The sequence below is a fragment of the Haliotis asinina genome, chromosome 4 (genome assembly GCF_037392515.1).
Source record: "Haliotis asinina isolate JCU_RB_2024 chromosome 4, JCU_Hal_asi_v2, whole genome shotgun sequence".
Classification (NCBI taxonomy): domain Eukaryota; kingdom Metazoa; phylum Mollusca; class Gastropoda; order Lepetellida; family Haliotidae; genus Haliotis; species Haliotis asinina.
In genome coordinates this window covers 36,183,281-36,204,932 of record NC_090283.1, presented here as the reverse complement: position 1 = coordinate 36,204,932, position 21,652 = coordinate 36,183,281, and the positions used below count along the sequence as shown (strand labels likewise).

Genomic DNA, 21,652 nt, shown 5'->3' with positions numbered 1-21,652 from the left:
TTATTTGCATGGCTAGATTTCCCAAATTGCTGACGGCTGAGGGGATGATGTAAATCCAGCTAGGGTCCATGCAGGTAGCAAAGGTACAGTAAGTCCCCATGGACCCTAGTATGGTGACCTACTTTCAGTTGTTAGCAATCTATAGTCCAGTTTTATCTTGTATTGTCCTCTATAGATAAATTGTTTTAGGTATAGTTACTAGTTTTATATACTCATCTGTGATATTCTAGTTGTTTTACTGTCCCTCGTCGACAGGTTTTAAAATAGATATATATATTTCATTTCAGTATTAAATGTTCTCGTCACGAAATGGCTGAGATATTGCCAATGTGACGTTAAATATTAACTCAATCACTAACAAGGACAATGTTGTTAACAATTATGGGAAGCAGTTTTTAGATTTATGCAGACTATTTAATATCAATATATTAAATGGAAGATGGTCTACCGCATCTGGTGACTTTACCTATATTGGTCCACATGGATTCAGTACTCCTGATTATATATGCGTGTCATCTTGCTTGTACCCAACTGTGACTGACTTTAACGTTATATCACGCAGCGAGTCAGACCATCTCCCTTTAAAACTTATAATTAATCTTTTCAGTGAGAGAGATGTGACAGTATGGTCCTCCTTGCCTCAATATGCTGACAGGTTAGTTTATAGATGGAAAGATGAATATAGGGAAGAATATACTGATAATTTCAAATCAGATTATTCAAGTAATAGTTTCAGCAAGTTCATGGAATATGTTTCTAATGATGATATTGAGAGAGCTGTAGGTAGTCTGGTAGATATACTACACTATAGTGGGAAGTCTATGCTTACAAGGAATATGAATCATAAAAGAAAACAACCAGAGTGGTTCGATTTAGAATGTGAGTTGGCTAAGAAATCCAAATACAAATATTTAGATCGTCTTAGAAAATATCCATCTACAGCTAACTTCAGTTATATGACCAGAGCAGAAAAGAGTTTAAACAACTGTGTAAAGAGAAACAAAGGTTATTTTGTGAAAGTGTCTCCAAAACGTTATCTGAAGCGTCCATGAGTAATGATTATAAAAGCTTTTGGAGTCTTGTTAAGAAATATTAATCTAAATCAATAATAATTGTATCTGCACAAATGTGGCATTCGTATTTTAAAGATTTGTTGAACCCAATATTAAACACGAATGGCGACAGTGTGTTTGATGACTATGTTGAAACTTTTGCTAATGAACATGATTGTCACAATTGTAGCAAATGCGGTGACAATGATCTATCAGATGTAATAACTATATGTGAAGTGGAGGCAGCAATAGATAGCTCGAAACCCAATAAATCGCCGGGTAATGATGGAATACCATCAGAATTTTTCAAGATTATTAAGGAATATATTTCCCCATATCTTGCTCTGCTCTTTAACCGCATTCTAGATAAAGGGGAGTTCCCTGAAGATGGAGTGCTGCAATAATAATACCTATTTATAAGAAGGGAAGTCCTAACGAACCTAACAACTATAGAGGCATTTCCTTGCTTATTACTATGAGCAAGCTGTTTACAAATATAATCAACAGGCGAATAGATGACTACATTGAAAGCAATTGCCTTATCGGAGAGTATCAGGGTGGTTTCAGAACATTCCATTCGACAATAGATAATATTTTTATCTTTCAATCTATTATCCAAAAGTATACAACAAGAAAGCAAGGGAGATTTTACTGTGCATACGTTGATTTCAAAAAGGCTTTCGATATTGTTAATAGACGAAAGCTTTTATTTCTACTTTTAAATAATGGTATACATGGAAATATATTTAATATTCTCAAAGATTTGTACAGCAAGGTGAAGTCTGCAGTCGTAATTGATGGTAGCAAATTATCTGATTATTTTGATTGCTCTACAGGAGTTAGACAAGGGTGTGCTCTAAGCCCCCTGTTGTTTTCGATATTCATTAAGGAGCTCTCGGAATCTATGAGTCAAGCTTTTGACAGTGGTGTATTTATAACAGAGGAAATGTGTAATGTGTTATCAATACTATTTGCAGATGATCTAGTGTTGGTTGCTGATACCTCTCTGAAGTTGCAAAAAATCTTAAATCCTGTAAATCCATCTGATATTCCTCCTTCGTCAAGATGGAATTTTGAAAAGGCTAACTGGTCTTTATATGAAGCTATTTGTACTGCTAAACTCAAACCTGAACTTTTTCATGATATTCCTGATGCCATAAAATGCTTTTCAGATGAACTAAAGAGCATAGCTGACGAATGTATTCCTAAGTCCTCTGCAGTTCCTCACATCCGAAAACCATGGTTCAACAATGATTGCAAACAGGCTAGGAAGGCACGGAAGAAAGCTGAGCATTATTTCCGTCGCCATCCTATGGTCCACAATTTAGACAAATTTAAAATTTTAAATGCTAAAGCAAGACGTACGTTCAAGCAAAGCAAACGCCAGTCTTGGCGAAATTATGTCTCCAAACTTAATTCACGTACTCCGATATCCAAGGTGTGGAATATGATCCAGAAAATTAAGGGTAAGGGATCCAAATGTAGCATCCACCATCTTAAAGACGGAAACCAGTTATTGACTAATATATCTGATATTGCAAATAAACTTGGTGAGACGTTGGCCAAACATTCTTCTTCTTCTAATTATGTACCTGAATTCCAACAATACCAAAATCAGCAAGAAAAGAAGGCTATAAATTTCAGTTCAGATAATGGGGAAGATTACAACGAAACTTTTTCCATACATGAGCTTCATACTGCACTTGATCCCGTGTGGACCCGGGACAGAATGTGTCCACAGCACCCCATTGCTGGTCGTAAGAGGCGACCAAATTGGGCAACCTGTTTGCCGTGGGTTGCGTCCCGTGTCGGTGGAGGACGGTAGCCTGGTGGTTGAGGGCAGTAGGAGGCTGACCCATTTTGCCCCTATTGCTCAACACACCACTTCGGCCCTTACTTCACCTAGACGGGTGGTAGAATCGGCCCGATTCTATCAATCGGCTGGTCACGCCAAGCACTGTGTGTGGACTTTTATTTATTTATCATCACACAAATTTGATTTGAAAATGTTAACCTTTGGTCTTGGCAAAACTGTTCCCATAAGCTGTTTACAGTTTAAACTATGATACTATGCACTTTTGCCTAGAGTCTTATGCCAGAAGGCGGTGGCTCATGGGCCAATCTGGTGGATTTGTTAATTGTAACTCTTCTGCTGGAGTATATCATCCGAGTATCCTTGGTGCTGCAAGTTGGAGACCCACTTGTTTCTAGCATTGTCATTGTGATACTCCGTGGTGGGTGGGGAGCTCGGATGATGAAATCTAAAACACAAACCATGGCTTACGAAACCCCAAACAAAAAGACTAAACGTCCTCTTGAAAATGACCTTGTTGACAGACTGTCCAAACCAATTGATTACTGGCCACGATTTGTTGTCATGGAGACAAATGATTTGACACCATTAAAATTGAACCCTTTTGCTGTGTCTAAAGGTATCCAAGGCATTGCCTGCGATGTGAAGAGTATTAGAAGATTGCGCTCTGGTGCACTGTTGATCGAATGTGCCAAAAGACAACAGTCAACTAACCTTTTAAACACCAAAACCTTTGTTGGCATTTCCGTTACTGTCTCAGCTCACAAGACCCTCAATATGAGCAAGGGGATTGTTAGAGATCGTGAGCGATTGCTGTCCGACATGTCAGAACTAGATATCGTCTCCGAGATGAAAGATCAGGGTGTACTTAATGTTAAACGTTTCTCATCCCGACAAAATGGCACAACCATTCAAACTAACACCTGTTTTCTTTTTCGCTACCTACTGCACCAAAATCACTAAAGGCAGGTTATTGTAACCTCAGTGTTGAGACATACATTCCAAACCCTCTTAGGTGTTTCAAATGCCAAAAGTTTGGGCACGGTGTAAATACTTGCACATTGTCTGTTGTGTGTGCTCACTGCAGTGAAAAGACACACACAACAGAAGATTGTGACAGTAATGTCAAAAAATGCACTAACTGTAACGGGGAACACTCATCATTCTCAAAATACTGTCCTGTTTGGAAAGAGCAAATGGAGATCTGTATTGCCCTCTCTAGTTTAAATGTTTTAGATTTCATGATTAGTTTTAACATCAATATATCTGTGATAATCTAGTTAGTTTTACTGTCCTTTGTAGACGGATATTTTAGATTGATTACCTTGTTTTCATCGCTATATGGCTGTAATATTGCCGATGCGATGTAAAAATTTAACTCACTCACTCACTCCGGGTGATAAGGCCACTGGCGGATCATCCATTCTAGTCAAACAAAACGTTATTCAAAGCCCCGTTTTACTTAATACTAACATGCAGGCTGTTGCTGTGAGAATTACTTTACATGTAGCGTTTACACTATGCTCTCTTTATATTTTACCGTCTTCGGCTTTTGCCAAAACCGATCTTCAAGCTCTATATGATCAGCTCCCGAAGCCCTGTATTATAATGGGAGATTTAAATGGGCACAACCCACTCTGGGGTAGTGTAAATATAAACACTAAAGGCAAATTGTTGGAGGACTTTTGTTCTGACAATGACTTATGTATTTATAATGATGGTTCCAACACATATTTACACCCTGGTACAGGGACTTATTCTGCTCTCGACTTGTCATTGACAAATTCAGAACTATTAAATGAATTCGAATGGTCCACGATGACCTGTGTGGAAGTGACCATTTTCCTACTGTATTAAAAGCTGTAACTCCATCCGATGTTCCTCCATCATCAAGACGAAATTTTAAAAAGGCTAACTGGGCTTTATATGAAACACTGTGTGCTGAAAAACTTAAACCCGAACGTTTTATTGACGTTCCTGATGCTATTAAATGCTTTTCTGATGAACTGAATTCCATAGCTGATGAGTGTATACCAAATTCCTCTGCAGTTCCACACATAAGAAAACCGTGGTTCAACGATGAGTGCAAACAAGCTAGGAAGGCAAGGAAAAAGGCAGAACATTATTTCCGTCGCCATCCTATGGTACATAATTCAAATAAATTTAAAATTTTAAATGCTAAAGCACGGCGTACCTTTAAACAGAACAAACGCCAATCTTGGCACAATTATGTGTCCAAAATAAATTCTCGGACACCCATGTCCAAGGTATGGAACATGGTCCAGAAAATCAAAAATAAAGGTACTAAATCTACTGTCCATCATCTTAAACATGGAGATCAATTGCTTACTGATAAATCAGATATTGCTAATAAACTGGGTGAAACCCTTGCTAAACACTCTTCCTCTTCAAATTATGTACCTAAATTTCAGCAATATCAAAAACAACAAGAAAAGAAAGATTATAATGAAACGTTTTCTATTCATGAACTCCATACTGCTCTTGATCAAGCTCATGACACTGCTACAGGAGCTGATAACATACATTATCAACTCCTGAAGCACTTACCAGAATCCTGCCTAGAAACGCTTCTCAATATTTTTGATGACATTTGGACATCGGGTATCTTTCCTCCGTCATGGCGTGACGCCATAGTAGTACCAATACCTAAACCTGGACGTGATCATACGGATCCGTCCAATTATCGACCTATTTCACTAACTAGCTGTGTTTGCAAGACCATGGAACGCATGATAAATAATCGACTTGTTTGGTACTTGGAAACAAATAATCTTATCACAGATATACAATGTGGTTTCCGTAAAAACAGAAGTACTGTCGATCACTTAGTGCGACTGGAGTCATTTGTTTAAAACGCACTAATTAATAAACAACACGCTGGCATATGACACTACGTGGAAATATGGCATTTTAAGAGATTTACATGACTTCGGTTTACGAGGTCGTTTGCCTCAATTCATTTCCAAATTTTTAAATGACAGACAGTTTCAAGTTCGAGTGGGTTCTACCCTGTCTCATCATTATAATCAGGATCAGGGTGTTCCACAAGGCAGTATTTTATCCATCACTTTATTTAGCATTAAAATCAACAGTTTATCTAAGGTTTTAAATGATTCAATTGATGGATCACTCTTTGTGGATGATTTTAATATTTCTTGTCGTGGTAAAAATATGCATACAATTGAACGACAACTGCAGTTATGTTTAAATAGAATAAATAAATGGTGTCTTGAAAACGGATTTAAATTTTCTAAATCCAAAACTAATTGTATACACTTCTGTAGAAAATATAAACCTCATAAGGACCCAGAGCTAACCTTAGATGTCTCTCCCATTAAGGTGGTAAAGGAGGCCAAGTTCTTGGGCTTAATTTTTGATTCCCATTTAACATTTCTGCCACATATGAAATCTCTTAAAGTTAAATGCCTCAAGGCGCTCGATTTGTTAAAGGTTGTTTCCAATTCAAAGTGGGGAGGGGACCAGACTACTCTCCTTCACTTATATAGATCACTCGTCCGCTCTAAACTTGACTATGGCTCAATTGTATATGGTGGAGCTTGCAAAAGTAACCTTAAACTTTTAGATTCAGTCCATCATCAAGGTCTAAGACTTTGTCTTGGCTCCTTTCGCACGTCACCCATTGAGAGCCTCTACGTCGAGGCTGATGAGCCATCTCTTGATCAACGCCGTATAAAATTAGCCTTACAGTACGTGACAAAATTACATTCCAATCAGTCAAACCCTGCCTATAACTGCATCTTTAATCCCCTTTTTGGGGAACTGTACAACAGAAAAACTTCTCTTGTTCCGCCTTTAGGCCACAGAATTAAACCATTTATTTCTGCTGCCGGCATTGAGTTGGACAACATAGCGCCTTCCCGTCTTTTTTCTTCTCCCCCTTGGCAATTGGTTAGGCCACACGTGGACCTAACACTAATTGCACATAAAAAATCAGAAACTAATGACTTAAAATATAAACAAGAATATAATCAACTAAAAACTAAATATAGCACTTACAAATCCTTATTTACTGATGGGTCCAAGGACGGTGATGCAATGGCTTGTGCCATTGTCATTGGATCCAGGACAATCACTTCTAGAATACCAGATGAAAGTTCTATTTTTACAGCAGAAGCAAACGCCATATTAACAGCTCTTAAATATATTGAAAGACACCCTAAACATAAACAGTATATTATATATTCAGACTCTCTTTCTTGCCTTCAGGCTATTAAAAACTTATCTTGTAGACATCCACTTTTAATTGAAATTATTGAATTGTATAATCTTGCAACTGGCCAATACGACATCGTCCTTTGTTGGTTACCCAGCCATGTAGGCATTTCTGGGAATACAATGGCGGATCTTGCTGCCAAGGCATCACTCAACAAATCTGTGACACCACTTCGTATTCCTTACTCTGATTACAAAGCTGTCATCAGATCGTATATCCGTGATCTTATGCAGAAGAAGTGGGACACCCTAGTAGGTATTAATAAGTTACATGCAATAAAACCCTCCATCGGTTACACCTACTTGGATTGTCAGTCCAGATTTGAGGAGGTCATCATGCGGCGATGTCGCATTGGCCACACTAGATATACTCATGGATATTTATTGAAAAGTGAAGATCCTCCGTTTTGTATCCCTTGTGATGAACGAATCACAGTCAAGCATGTCCTGCTTGACTGTGTTGAATATTCCATCACAAGGGATAATTATTTTAAAACACAAACTATGAGGGATCTTTTTAACAATATTAGTTCTCATTTAATTATTGGTTTTTTAAAAGAAGTAGATTTGTTAAATGAATTGTAAATAGCTAAATATTTTATTATTGAAAGTTTGAATTGGTACTTCAGATTGTTAGTGGCTGTACCCTCGAGGGGGGGTTAAAGTACTGTAAAATTATCGTCCTCCTGAGAGGGTACATAAGTCCCCAATCATTCACAGTCAATTTCAACTTTCCAATTTTTAATCGTAGCATATCTGTATTTATAATTATGGCTAGATGTATCTAAACTGCTAACGGCTGAGGTTATGGTGTAAATCCAGCTAGGGTCCATGCAGGTAGCGATGGTACTGTAAGTCCCCATGGTCCCCAGTGTCGTGATCTACCTTCAGCTGTTGGCAATCTATAGCCCATTTTTATATTGTATTGTCCCAAAAAAATAGTTATACCGTTTTAGTTCTACTTACTAGTTTTAAATTCCTCTCTGTGATATCCTAGTTAGTTTTACTGTCCTTCGGTGACAGTTTTAAATGTGTGCCATTAATTACTATGTATTTGTATAATAAATCGTCCTCGTCACGATATGGCTGAAATACTGCCGATGTGACGATAAATTTTAACTCACTCACACTCACTGAAGTTGCAAAAACAACTAGATTTCATACATAATTATTGTTTGAAATGGGGCATGGAGATCAATATCGACAAAACAAAAGTGATTGTCTTCAGAAACGGGGGACCATTATCACGATATGAAAAGTGGACTTATAATGAAGACCAAATAGAAGTTGTTAATGCATACAAGTATTTAGGCATCATGATGACCCCTAAGCTTGTATGGACAAGAGCCTGTACCGTTTTATCGCAACAAGCAAACAAAGCCTTTTTCCCTTTGAAATGTCTTATTGGCAAGTTTAATATAGATATTACAGACGCCTTTAAGATGTTCGATGCGAAAAGTGTACCGATTTTAATGTATGGTAGCGAAATATGGGGATTCAAGGAAATGAAGCAATTAGAAACTGTTCACCGATCATCCTGTAGATATTTATTAAATGTTAGTAAATCATTTTCAAATGTTGCTCTGTATGGCGAATGTGGGTGATATCCATTATATGTGAACTCATATAAGAAGTGTATTAGATATTGGTTGAAATTAATCTCCATGCCGTCATACAGATATCCTCACCAATCGTACCTTATGATGAAACAATCCTGTAATAAAAAACGATCTAATTGGGCAACTAATATAATGCAACTATTATTTAATTACGGGTTTGGCCATGTGTGGATGTAACAAGGGGTAGGGGATATTGGTATGTTTTGAAATGCTTTTAAAGAAAGAGTGATTGACTGCGCCAGGCAAGATTGGCATTCTGAGCTATCTGATAAAGCATCATTACAATTTTATTCCTTAATAAAACATTCACTTTCTCCAGAATTGTACATATACAATGTTACAAAATATTAAATATAGAAAAGCGCTTCTCCTATTTAGATGCTGTTGTAATCGACTAGGCATACAGCGTATTAGAAAAGGCTTAAGCGATTATCAAGATAATGAAAATTATGTGCTCTCTTCGTAAATATACCGAAGATGAATGTCATATTATATATCATTGTCCTTTGTACAAAGATTTTCGCAAGGATATTCCATACATTTCCACTCATAGCAAAAATACTGATAATTTAAAATCATTATTGATTTCTACTAATTGTGACCACTTGTTTAAGTTGGGAAAATATCTATATAATGTGTTTCGCATAAGAGGAGAATATCTTTGATACGCATGTTAGCAAAAAAATGTATTAAACATGTAACGATGTATTATGGGTCATATGGCCTTGAAAACAATAAAGCTTTGAATTGAATTGAATTGTAATCGTCGCACTGAGAAATATCCAGCTTGTCAAATTTGTCTGTTTAAAATTCCATGTGGCTGTGCGTTAAAACTGGATGACTTCGATATAGATATGAGAATTCATAATTGTGACAAAAAAACCGACCAGTTCAAAATTATACCCACCTAATTTCTTATTATTATCTGAATTTTTCAATGAAACTATGTGGATACAATTTGCAACTTTACAACCTCGATTCGATTTCAATATACCACATTTATTCATTGACGATACAGTGTTCTATACAATCCGACAGAAGGACAAAGATTTTCAAGTGGATCTACATAAAATTTCAGAGCGTATGAAAAAGTGATAAGTTATTTCCAATAATTTAATTGACGATAATTGGATGGATTCTCTCCCACCATATGCGTTGGATGGAAACTATACCAACCCATATCACTTAACGGCTAGCATTGCCGCAGGCTTATCTTTATTCCTTTTGATTGTCGTTCTCTATTTATTTTTTACGGTTCAACGATTATTTTTCGCTGCATTGTTACTTTCAAGTAATGGGTTGACTCTTTGGGCATCCCAAAAACTTCCCCACCTCCAAATTATTTAACTCCATCCTTTATGTCTTTAATTAAATCAATCATTTCGATGGAAGTTTTCTTAATTGTATCTACGGTATTTTTGGTATTTTTCTTGCTTTTTCGTAAAACAAAGAAGCTGAATCGTCCCGTTAGATCTCTGGTTCTCCATTTAACTAATTCTTTTTCTTGTCGTGAAATTGTGCTTTCATAGTTTCAACTTTGCCCTCGAGACTTGACGGTAACCCCTAGACATCCTCTCACTAATTAAATGAGAATTCCTTTCTTACTACTTATTGTTTGACTCTCCCAGCGTGTCCAGACATCAACACAATCTATATATATTTCTGGCAAAATTAATTCTAGTTGGTTAAAAGCCTCTCGTATAAAGCGTGCTTTACTTTTCTTTCCTTCGTTCACGAACTCATGTTATTTCGCTCTGCGAATTCTTCTAGTGTAATCATGTATCGTCGCTAGTAATCGTTTGTGTTACCTCTTATATATTGTGAACCTATATTCGACACATTTAGCCACAAGGGTTTTGGTTGATCTACTTCTATTGTTAGTACATTTATATCACATATTATCATGTCAGTCAGTACGGTATTACTTCATCATATTATTGGTATTTATCTTTACACAATATGGTAATGGTTCACACTGCATATTCCAATAGATATACTTTTTGTATTCAAGCTATCTGTCTCACATATACTGGATAGTTTATAATTATTCATATTACATTCTTCTCCACTTTGCTTTCACTGCGTAAAATCGCTTTTCGTCAATTTTTGAGATATTTCTCCAATCCCTTGTATATTGATTGGTGTAGTTCGTATATGTGTTGTCAACCACAAAGAATTTTTTAATGTTGTATCTGACGTATTTCATCTCTTATTGACCAGTGCATATCACGTCCATGTCTTCTATAACTTAAGCACGTGTACCTCTTCATGTCCTTTCCACATTATGAATATGACATGTACGAATTGGCTAGTGACTCATCACATAATTCGATATTATCCGTTAGCATAGACATTTGTCTTCATTAGCGTAGTATCTTGATGCCTCCCACTGTCGAGTAAGGTATCCAGATGAGGTCATCGTACTCCAGATTACCATCACTTGTCTATTCTTTCATTACATTCTTGTCATAAGTGTCTTGGTTGTGGCTTGACGCTTTTTCTGAAGTGCTTCAGGTCCCTCGCTGGCCACGCTCTGGTGGTACTACAGTCGACCACTCGTTCAGTCTCACATTCATCATCTGACTCTACAATCCGATTGGTGACGTCCGCTAAACTCTCGGCACGACCTACCCACACGTCTTAAGTCACACGTCACACGCCACCTGACGTATCATCATGAGTATGGTTTCTGTCATCGCTTTGTAGTACAGCGCTGATTATCTTCCTTCGGACAACATCGTTTGTCACGGTCTAGTGCTGTGCAGCCAACTAACATATTTGACAATGTCAGTTTACTCGTGTGCGAACATTCTTCACCTTACTACAAGGGTCCATCACAAGATCATCCGTGGGTCTTGCCAGGCTGTGTATGTGTTTCTTCACTAACTTTTGTTGTGTCCTATACCAATGACTTTGGTACCTGATATTTCCTGGTGGAGATCAACGCCTACACGGAACAGTTCCGGATGTGAATCCATTCCAGGCCATTCCGTTCTATGGGGAACCGATGGCCAGTGAACTTTGTGCATGATCAGCCATGTCTGGTCATATGAAGTGACAGTTCATCGTCGTTGTTGTTTTAATGAACTTTAACGGAAGGGGATTTTGTGTATTGCGTACATGTTTTGAGGTCCTACGAAGTATTATAGGTGCCCTTCTCTTCCCCCTTTTCGACCGTAGGTATCGTACTTTGGCACATTAGCCAGTTTTACATTTTATCCGAACTTTTGATGATTCACACACATCCTTCACTTTGCTTGCTCTTGTATTGCTTCTGGTGACTCTTGTGTTGTATATCTCGACATCAACATGTTCTCATGTTTGTTTATTCCGAGCTGTGGTCAGCTCTTGTCCACAGGCAGAGGATGTAATAAGGTCAAAATTGCATCCATCATAAATAGTGTAGTACAGATCATTGACATTGGAGTTGCTATTTCTAGAGATAATACCCAATCGTCGGGAAAGGAAAATATGTCAGTAGTTGGATAAAATAGATTTATCAAGGACGATTCATTAATGGGAGTTAATGGAATTTTCCCGATCACGAGGCATACATGGGACCATGGAATGATGTAACTTTTAACAAATCAGAGGGATTGAATAGGGTCATGTGACAAGGTTGGCAGAACGTTCAAACTCTAGCATTGTACATTTCCATAGTTGGGACATAACTTGCTCCATCCTGTCCAAGTCACGATATTGTGTAATGAAGAAAAGGATCGAGTAAACCTATGTGAGTATAGAACCTTGTGTTGAGTGATTCCTGGTATGCCAGAGGACCAGTACATGTATGCTATGTGTTAGTTAGGAGTCCCGGTCGTCAGACCACTCATTCCTAGATGTAGCAACCCGGACGAACCAAGCGAGTATGCAACCAACGCTTACATCACCCCCGACAAGTCAGAACGGCCATCGTAACAGGTAACTGGTAATAGGGTTACTCACACCAAAATCGCCCGTTACAATACGTGTGAAGCCCGTTTTTCTTATTGCATCGTCCTGAACAGTAGTGTAAAGATACAAAGATACATGCTGGATCATGTATGTACCTGTGATATTCCAGTTGTACTGTCCTTTGTAGACGGATTGTACAATTTAACTTTGTTCCCACAGCATGTCTTGTTTTAGTCACAATATTGCTGAACTATTGCCGATGTGAGATTCTGAACACACTCGCTCACAGTAACATAGAGAGGCATCAGATATGATCTCCGTTTCAGGCTGATATTGTATGACAAATGCCTGTGTGATTGGTAAATGCACTTATATTTCATACAACTGAGTTTTCCGACTGCTCTCTGTACATTCTGAGACAATCTAATCGTATTCTAAAACCATAGGTGTGCGGGATATAGATTGGTCTGAGAGAAACACGTGGATTCATTATGGCTTGAAATGCAAACTCATATTGGCGAAAGTCTTACCTTATAAACGTCATAGTTATCTATTGTTGCATCAAACATTGTGTATAGATCATTAAGTAGATCGACGACTTGCATAGGCGTGCTCATGGCGGAAATAGTGGTAAAACCCACAATGTCACTGAAATATATAGTTGTTTCTTCAAAGGATTCTGCTTCAACTGGGCGTCCTAATTTTAGGCTTTCTGCTACTGTTCTGAAACAAAGTGTAAAACCAACATTATACACACACAAACACACACACACACACACACACACACACACACAAACACACATACACACACACACAACGTGTAAAACCCTTTATATCACAACGTGTTTGAAGGCCCTCGACTTACTAAAAGTCGTTTCAAATACGGAGTGATCGAAGCTGGATTACGGTGCCATTACGGTGCCAATCTATCCACCACTTAGGCTCTGTCCAGAGCCTTAAAGACCTCTCCGGTAGACAGTTTATATGCAGAGGCTAACGAACCCTCCCTTGAACAAAGCGGCATTAAAATTGCACTTCAGTATATATCTAAACTGCGTTCAAATGAGTCCAGTCCAGCATACTACCCTCTAAATGAAATCCTCTTCTCTGAAGTGCCAAGCCTGGTTCAACCATTTGGAATCAGAGTTCACCACATATCTCGAGCTAAAATTGATCTCAATATCATAGCACCTTACAGGCTTCTGTCTTCGCCACCCTTGCAGATGGTGAAGCCACGGATCTATCTTACCCTCACAAACTCAAAAAGTCAGAAACAAATCGTCAGGAATAAAACCAGTTATGTTTAACTCATTAAGGCCGAGAGCCGCGTATATGCGGCAAATTAATTAGCTTCTCACAGCGAGAGCCGCGTATCGGGGGTAATAAAAAGCACCTCTTATTCAGCGAGAGCCGCATATTGGGGGTTATGAAAAGCACCTCTCATTCAGCGAGAGCCGCGTATTGGGGGTTTTACATTTTAAACTCTTACATTACCTATAATTTCAATCAATTTAGCAGTAATGATCAAAGATTAGCCTTTCTTACGAGAGAGGTTACTTTCTGTGTTAATCAGAAGAACTATTAATGTGTTTTGATTGCTTGCAATGTCGGGGACTTATACAGGCAGATGAACACATGTCTGCGAGAAAAGGGATTATGAGATGTTGTTACAGGAGGCACGTGTTTGTTACTCGTCATTGGGAGTGAATACTAAAATACTATGTTTGCACATTGATTGAATTAACGGTGACAAGGTTACAAAACCTTCTTCTAATTTAAATCATTCATTCATTCGTTGTAATAGTTCATATAATGAATCGTAGACATAATAGCAATACTGTATTACACTCGTGTAGATTTGAAATAAATCAAGTCACTAGTTTAGACCTAATTCATTTGCGACTATTGATTTTTAAAGTTGACAATAATACATAATCGAATATGAAGTGATAACTCTTGCATCTACTCATAATATACATATATAGTACACATAAACCATACAAAGGTAACTGGGGTATTTTGTTCAAGCTGTTTCATGCTTATTTGAAATGTGATTTTTCAATGCAATTTACATACGCATTGTGTAAGAAACGTTTGTATTTGATCTCTGTAATTATCTTATCCTGTGTAATGATCACGTGTATCAGATCCATCGTCAATAAAAGGAGGATAATATATGAGTTACGGAATTGATGCGTATGATCATTCAATCAGACAACACTAAATATATGAATACCTCTTTCAACCTCAAAATAACAGACTCTGGTCGAATGCATGTCCAGGTAAACTTTTGTCACGTGACAAGTGTAAAACAAACTTATGCGCTGTTACATCATTGGACAACCTGTTTTGTGGAGTCACGCCCATTGTCAATCTTCTGAACCTCGTTTGCTTTCAAAACAAATATAAGTACGCCCATCTTCATAGATATTTGGGGAGATTCAACTACAAGTGTATACATCACAATAAATCAGTATCGTGTCACTTTTTTTTTAATTCTATTATACATGTATTTGAATTATGATATGTATTCGTAACAATGTACAGATTATATTGAAATGTTCAGCAAGCCATTATGTTTGATGTACAAGTAGTGTGCGCAAAAAGTATACGCAAATAAATACTATCTCTACTCAATGATTGGATTGGGTTATCCGGGGTAAAAATAATCGGATTGTAGCGCTTTGAGCGCTTCAAAAAGAAAATAAACTCGTCAAAGTTCTTGTTAGTCCTAAGTGTACATTTCAGGCATCCTTACGATTATGTATGTTCACGATACACAAAGTTTTTCATGATAGCTAGAGTTGATAAAGCCGAAATCTAGCATATCGATTGGTCCACGATCTAACCAGTAGTCAATCTGTATCCAAGCTGTCGAGTGACCGAACGTACTCTTCAGAAATTTAGCCCACGCCCCATCACCTGTCATTTCCAATGTGACAGGTATCTCATAATACGATTGGTCATAGATAACAAATCAGGGACTATATTGAACAGTTAAGATACAAAACGTCCTATTCGGGAACTTTGATGACGCCCATCCCATGACCCTTTGTCTTGTGTATGTGAAAGGAATAGCATTATACAATATGTATGCATGTATGTTCGTATATTTTCTGCGTTAAATCTAGATGAACCAAAGCGACAAACTGAATCTGTTATATGTAAGTCACAGACTAGCTTATTAGTACTTTCCTGAAAATATTCAGTATACACTAGCAATGTATCAGCGAAAACGCTTCTTTCATAGATTATTATGCATGTGCGTAAATTCGTCTTTACTGCCATTGACATAGATGTTTTGAACAATTTAATCTCTCACAATGATATGAGAGGGACATCATTTGGTTTAAGTATGTCTTACATACAATGAAACGGAATGGCAAACGTCGAGACATCAAATGCAGATGTTCAAGCTGTGATGTGTTTTTGTGCGTTGACTGTTTTGAGGCCTACCATAAAGACTTGTTCCAAGGACGATAACGCTTTATGCACTAGTTGTGTTGTACAAATGGTACCGTTTACCATTCTTGTCAGTTGTTGGGCACAATGTGTGAAGCCCACGCGATACTGCTGAAATATAGCTAAAATCGCCGTAAAACTAAATTCACTCATTCTCTTCAATTGTTGCATTTCAGTCGTTATTCTTTTACATTTCCAAAATACTAAGACATGTGTGTTCACCATCAGAGAACGAATACACTCACCATAGTGTCAGTCTACACCCATATGTCTTATGTGTTTCTTTCATACATCATTACAGTAACTGATGTTATGTTTACAATACACAAATTGTTGCATGATAGTTGATACAGCTGAAAGACAACACAGCCATTGGTCAACGATAAAGCCAATAATCAATCTCTACCCTATCACTTTGAGCGTCCAAACGTGCTCTTCAGAAATTTAGGCCACGCCCCATCACCTTGCCCTTCCTATGTGACAGGTTCTCACGATACGATTGGTGAAAGTATCAGCCAATATAATGAGTGAGATATAAAACGTTACATTCGGAAAACTTTATCCCATCGCATGATGGGAAGCTTTGTTTAACGTTGAGTGATGATAAATGTATCATGCAATATGTATGTGTATGAATGGTGATGTATGTTTGCAGCGTTAAGTTCAGATGAACAAAGTGACAAACTATAAATATCTACATGCTCCATGTTACTTACACACCTATTGACACTTTCCTTGAAATAGTCAGTAAGCACGAGCAATGTATTGGCAAAAAATATAGAAGATGATAATGCAAGACCCCCTCTTTTTAAACTCTATTATAAATAATATATTATAATTCAGTCCATACGATGAGAGAGACTGGAGGAATTTGTATATGTGTTCATCTCGTACGTACAAAGACCGCGTAGGTGTTGATAAAAATACAGCACACACTGGCAAAGGGGTATGAGAGACACAGGTAATAAATTACATGAAATGCCGTAATATATGTATTCACGTCGGCCTCTTTCCCATTTACATCTTTACGACACAATTAAATAATCAGTACTTGTTTGTGAGACTAGACAGTTTCCTGTCATATCCGAGACCTGCCAGGGAAATCAGACATGATTAGCACTAATTAGCTTCGTCACAGCAATCAGGCAGTCAGCGAGGGGTGCCAGGTGTTGGGCAGTGGAGCGGCTCCAGGGCTTAATGAGTTAAAGTATAACATCCATAGATCCATTTTCACAGACGGATCCGAGGACATGTAATAAACACCAAAACCACTCGAAAAATCTCATCGCTTTTACAGATTCATTATTATTCAGAATGTTACTCCAAGTCACCCTATTATCCTAAACACTTTAGAACTTTACAACGATCTTTCTATTGGCCAGAGTGACATCGTCCTCTACTGGATGTCAGGTCACGTCGGCATAGCAAGTAACACAATGGTCGATGCCGCAGCTAAAGCAGACAATTCCTTATCTCCATTGCTGATCCCGTACAGTGACTTCAAACCCACATTCAAAAGTTATACTCGGGACGTAATGCAAAAAAAGCGGGTAGGAAGAAATACACTTCATGAAGTGAAGCCAACAATTGGATTTAGACACTTGGGTTGTCAATCAAGCCGTGGTGAAGTAGTTTTACGACGATGTTGTATTGGCCACAGCCGTTTTACTCATGACAATCCGTTGAAAATGGATATGTATGGACCTTCCATGTGTGTCTCTTCCGATGAAGTGTTCACCATTAAGCATATTTTGCTTGATCGTGTGGACTTTTTTACTGCAAGGAACTCCCATTGGGTTGTGAGAACCCTGAAAGATCCTTTCTCCCGTGTGCGGGGGTACCTCATTGTAAATTACCTGAAGGACGTTTACTTGTTCCATAAATTGTAGTTTTGTAAAGAGAATAACGGTTGTCTGGATTCTTTTGGGTTTTTTTTGTATTTGGTGTTATGCATTTTCTGTTTTTGAAATGGTAGTTAAATGAAAATATACGTTTTTGAAACAAAACTTTTTTGACCAAGATCTTTGAAACACAACGTTTCGGGGACATTTCAGACCCCTTCATTAGCTGAACTGGCATACCAATTTCACAGCAACAAGAAGTTCTTCATGGATATGTCAGTTAGTTATGTCTAGGTACGGCAAATGTTTTGGCGTGTCTGTATAAAACTGCGTGAGTAAGTTGAGTCCTGAGCCACACCAATATGTGGAAATATGTGGCAGCTTTCTGGAAACAATAGAATCTGGAGCAGGTAATCCAGGGATCAACAGCTTGAGCATCGATATACACAGTTGGGATACAATTTCATGTGCCGACCAAGTCAGTGACAATATTGCAAAGTGGAAGGGGAGTATTGAAATATTTTAAAGTTTCGTTCTGGAGAAGAGTATTACCATCAAATTTAGTCAAGGTCAAACGTGTTGCCATGGAAACGCAAAATATGCCTCTATTCAGAAATTCAAAAGTACCAAAAGGCAAAAGACGACCAGATATGTTTATGTGAGAAGTTTGAAAAATTATATATATTGATCTGGTTTAAAGTTCTGCTCTTGAAAATTGCACCAACATGAATTTCACTCAGTCGAAGTCAAACTTGTTGCCATGGACACGCAATAATGTTATAATCAGAAATGAAAAGCTACAAAAAGGCACCAGTAAACCCCCAGTCCTATCGAAGTGCCAACTATCCCGTGTAGGACGGGATAATAAACTGACGTACCAACCATGCTTCCAATTCTAGTTGACAAAGATCAGACTTGAACTTGATATTGACTGATGTTTGATACTTACGGAGGTAACATCCTGAACAAAAGTTGATCAGTCTTTTTCTTCTCCTCTTCCAACTGGATTGTTCTTTCTGCAACAATTTCTTCTAAGTCATTGGAGTATTTTTCCAGCATGTGAAACATGGTGTCAACAATATTGGCTTTTCTGAAATGGAGGAGATCGGTGATTGAGAGAACACAGGCATAATGTTATGGTGTAAACCAGAAGACATTCAAAGACGAGACTGTTCCATACAGAATTACTAACGCAGGACGATCAAGTGGAGAAACGCGATAACAAAGCAAAGTAGTGTTCATTTGCCATTTGGTTTACCTCAAGAAGCGCCCACACAGGTTTGGTGAATGTTTAACAATATAGTTTAACAATGCCGAAAAGAATGCAATGAGTGAGTGAGGTGCAATTTTACGTCACGTTGGCAATATTTCAAACGAGAAATCGAATACAAAAAATAAATATGTACGATATTGATAGACAGAAGAATCACTAGATGATCAAATGAGTAAAACTGGTGTGCGCGCGCGCGTCTGTGTGTGTGAGAGAGAGTGTTAAAATGTGCTATGTATACCCATCAACTGACCACCATACTAGGAGCCATGGATTTATACCATCTCTTCAGATTCTTTGAACATTTGGGATTTACTTATCCTCTCTGGAGGGCAAAAATTCTGCAATACTTTAACCTAGTGTATTTACGGATACAGCCGTTAACGATCATATCAAGTTTAATTTAAACCATCAATTCTAAAACTACATCTGTCCCTGATGCATATGAATCCAGATTTGTCTACCAAATATTTTTGTTTTAACAATCAATTTGAAAAACAATCATTCCTTCATTGCTGTGTCCAAACTGACGTCATCGCATGATGACGGTTTCAAATGGCCTGTCAAACCAAGTTGGTGTATACAATTGTTGGTTTTACTGGATATAATTTATGGATGCCTACTTGGAAAACCCAAATACTTTTTCTTTAGATCCCACTCATAAGATCTAATTACGGATTTGTAATCAGAGCAAGGAATAAGAAGTGGGATGAGTTATGCCTTAGCAGTTGAGTCATCCACTGTGTTAGTCGAAATTCCAACATGAATGGGTAACCAACACAGGTCGATGCTGTATAGACGTTGGTGGTGGACAAAGTGTAATAGTTTAAGGATGCTGTTACAGGGTCTGCAATATACTATAGAACAATATTCGAGTTTCTGCGGATACGAGATCTACATAAGTGTATGAGGCTGGCTTGGTTCCCTCCCCACTTTGAAACATTTTTCCAAGGTGAGTGTCTTCGGGCATTTAGTTCTAAGGTACTTTATATGTGGCAGAAGGTTTAACTGCAAGTCCAGCATAGAACAAAACATTGGCCTCCATGACAACCTTGACAAGGGGCCGTTTAAATACAGTTCTGGGTCTAAACGTAGTTTGTATTTTCTGCAGCAGAACTGTATGTAAGGATGTTCAATGTGGTTTCCCTAAAAGCAGACCATAAAGTACCTTTGGTGTTTTCTAAAAAATGCCAACATGGTGTGGAGGTGCAAGTACTGTAAGATAATTGTCCTCCTGAAAAGGTTCGTAAGTTCCTAAACATTCTAATTCTATTAACCTTACCTCCTTAATAATCGTAAAATACATGTCCTTTAAGTATATAGCTAGATGTCTCTAAATTGATGAAGGGATGGTGTAGATCCAGCTAGGGCCCAAGCAGAATGATAATATAATGTAAGTCCCTATCGTCCTTAGTATGGTGATCCATGGCCCGGTTATACATATTACTGTCCTAAAGCGTACTAATTTGTATTTGGTTTAATTCCATCTGTGATATTTTGTTGCCTCCCTTTCCTTGGCTTATAATGAGCTAATTTGTTGTGAAGCGGGGGTACAGTATTAGGCTCCGTTCGTCAGACCGTATGTACGAACTGGAATATCGTTAGAACCGTTGACTACATTCATTTGAATACGAAAGGTCCAAGTCAGGTTTGGCTCTGACTTCATTTCAAGGTCACAAGCTTACTTTCATGTTGAATCCTTGTCAGCAAGATATCTCAATTAACATTCACTTGATTCATTTACTTCATATTTGACACCAATCTTTATCTAAGGAGTGAGTGGGTGAGTTTAGCTTTACGCCGAACTGGCGGCGGTCTGTAAATAATCGAGTCTGGACCAGACAATAGAGTGATCAACAACATGAGCATCGATCTGGGCAATTGGGAACCGATGACATGTGTCAACCAAGTCAGCAAGCCTGACCACCCGATCCGTTAGTCGCCTCTTACGACAAGCATCTTACGACATTGCCTTGTATGGCAAGCATAGGTTGCTGAAGGCCTATTCTACCCCAGGACCTTCACGGGTCCTGTATCTAAGGAAGGCGAATGCTACTTTCTCTATGGCATTGCGTGTTCATAGCTTTCGGCCGTGGGAGTCGTGCCAATTTACAAATGAGAGGGGTACACAAAGTACGCTGTCTAGACTACCAGCATCGTTCAACTTCCGTTTTTGTGGAAGTCGCGGTGGCTAAGCGGCTGAGTTAGTGTGCTGGCGATTAGGTGCCGGACTCTGGGGTGCGGATTTGAATCGCGGATGGAACTGAACCCTCAAAAAGCACTAGATTTTGTACTTTACTGAGAAAGTGTAATCCCAAATATGACACATGTTACATTTGACCACTTTCTAAATGGCATTGTGTAATCATAGCTTTTGGCCGTGGGAGCCGTGCCAATTTATGCTTATCGGGTCTTAGTCAAAATGGCCACACAGCTTTCAAGTCAAG

The 21,652-nt window shown here is 38.2% G+C and overlaps 1 protein-coding gene across 1 annotated transcript in view; it reads right to left on the bottom strand.

Moving 5' to 3' along the window:
* The window catches only part of LOC137280914 (retinal guanylyl cyclase 2-like), a 261,889-nt gene that overhangs the window by 49,585 nt on the left and 190,652 nt on the right, over positions 1–21,652 (bottom strand). Inside the window, exons 12-13 of the mRNA XM_067812100.1 lie at positions 18,885–19,025; positions 13,163–13,355 (exon numbers count right to left, since the gene is read on the bottom strand). Coding sequence (XP_067668201.1) covers positions 13,163–13,355; positions 18,885–19,025 — 334 coding nt within the window. The remainder of the gene's footprint in view (positions 1–13,162; positions 13,356–18,884; positions 19,026–21,652) is intronic.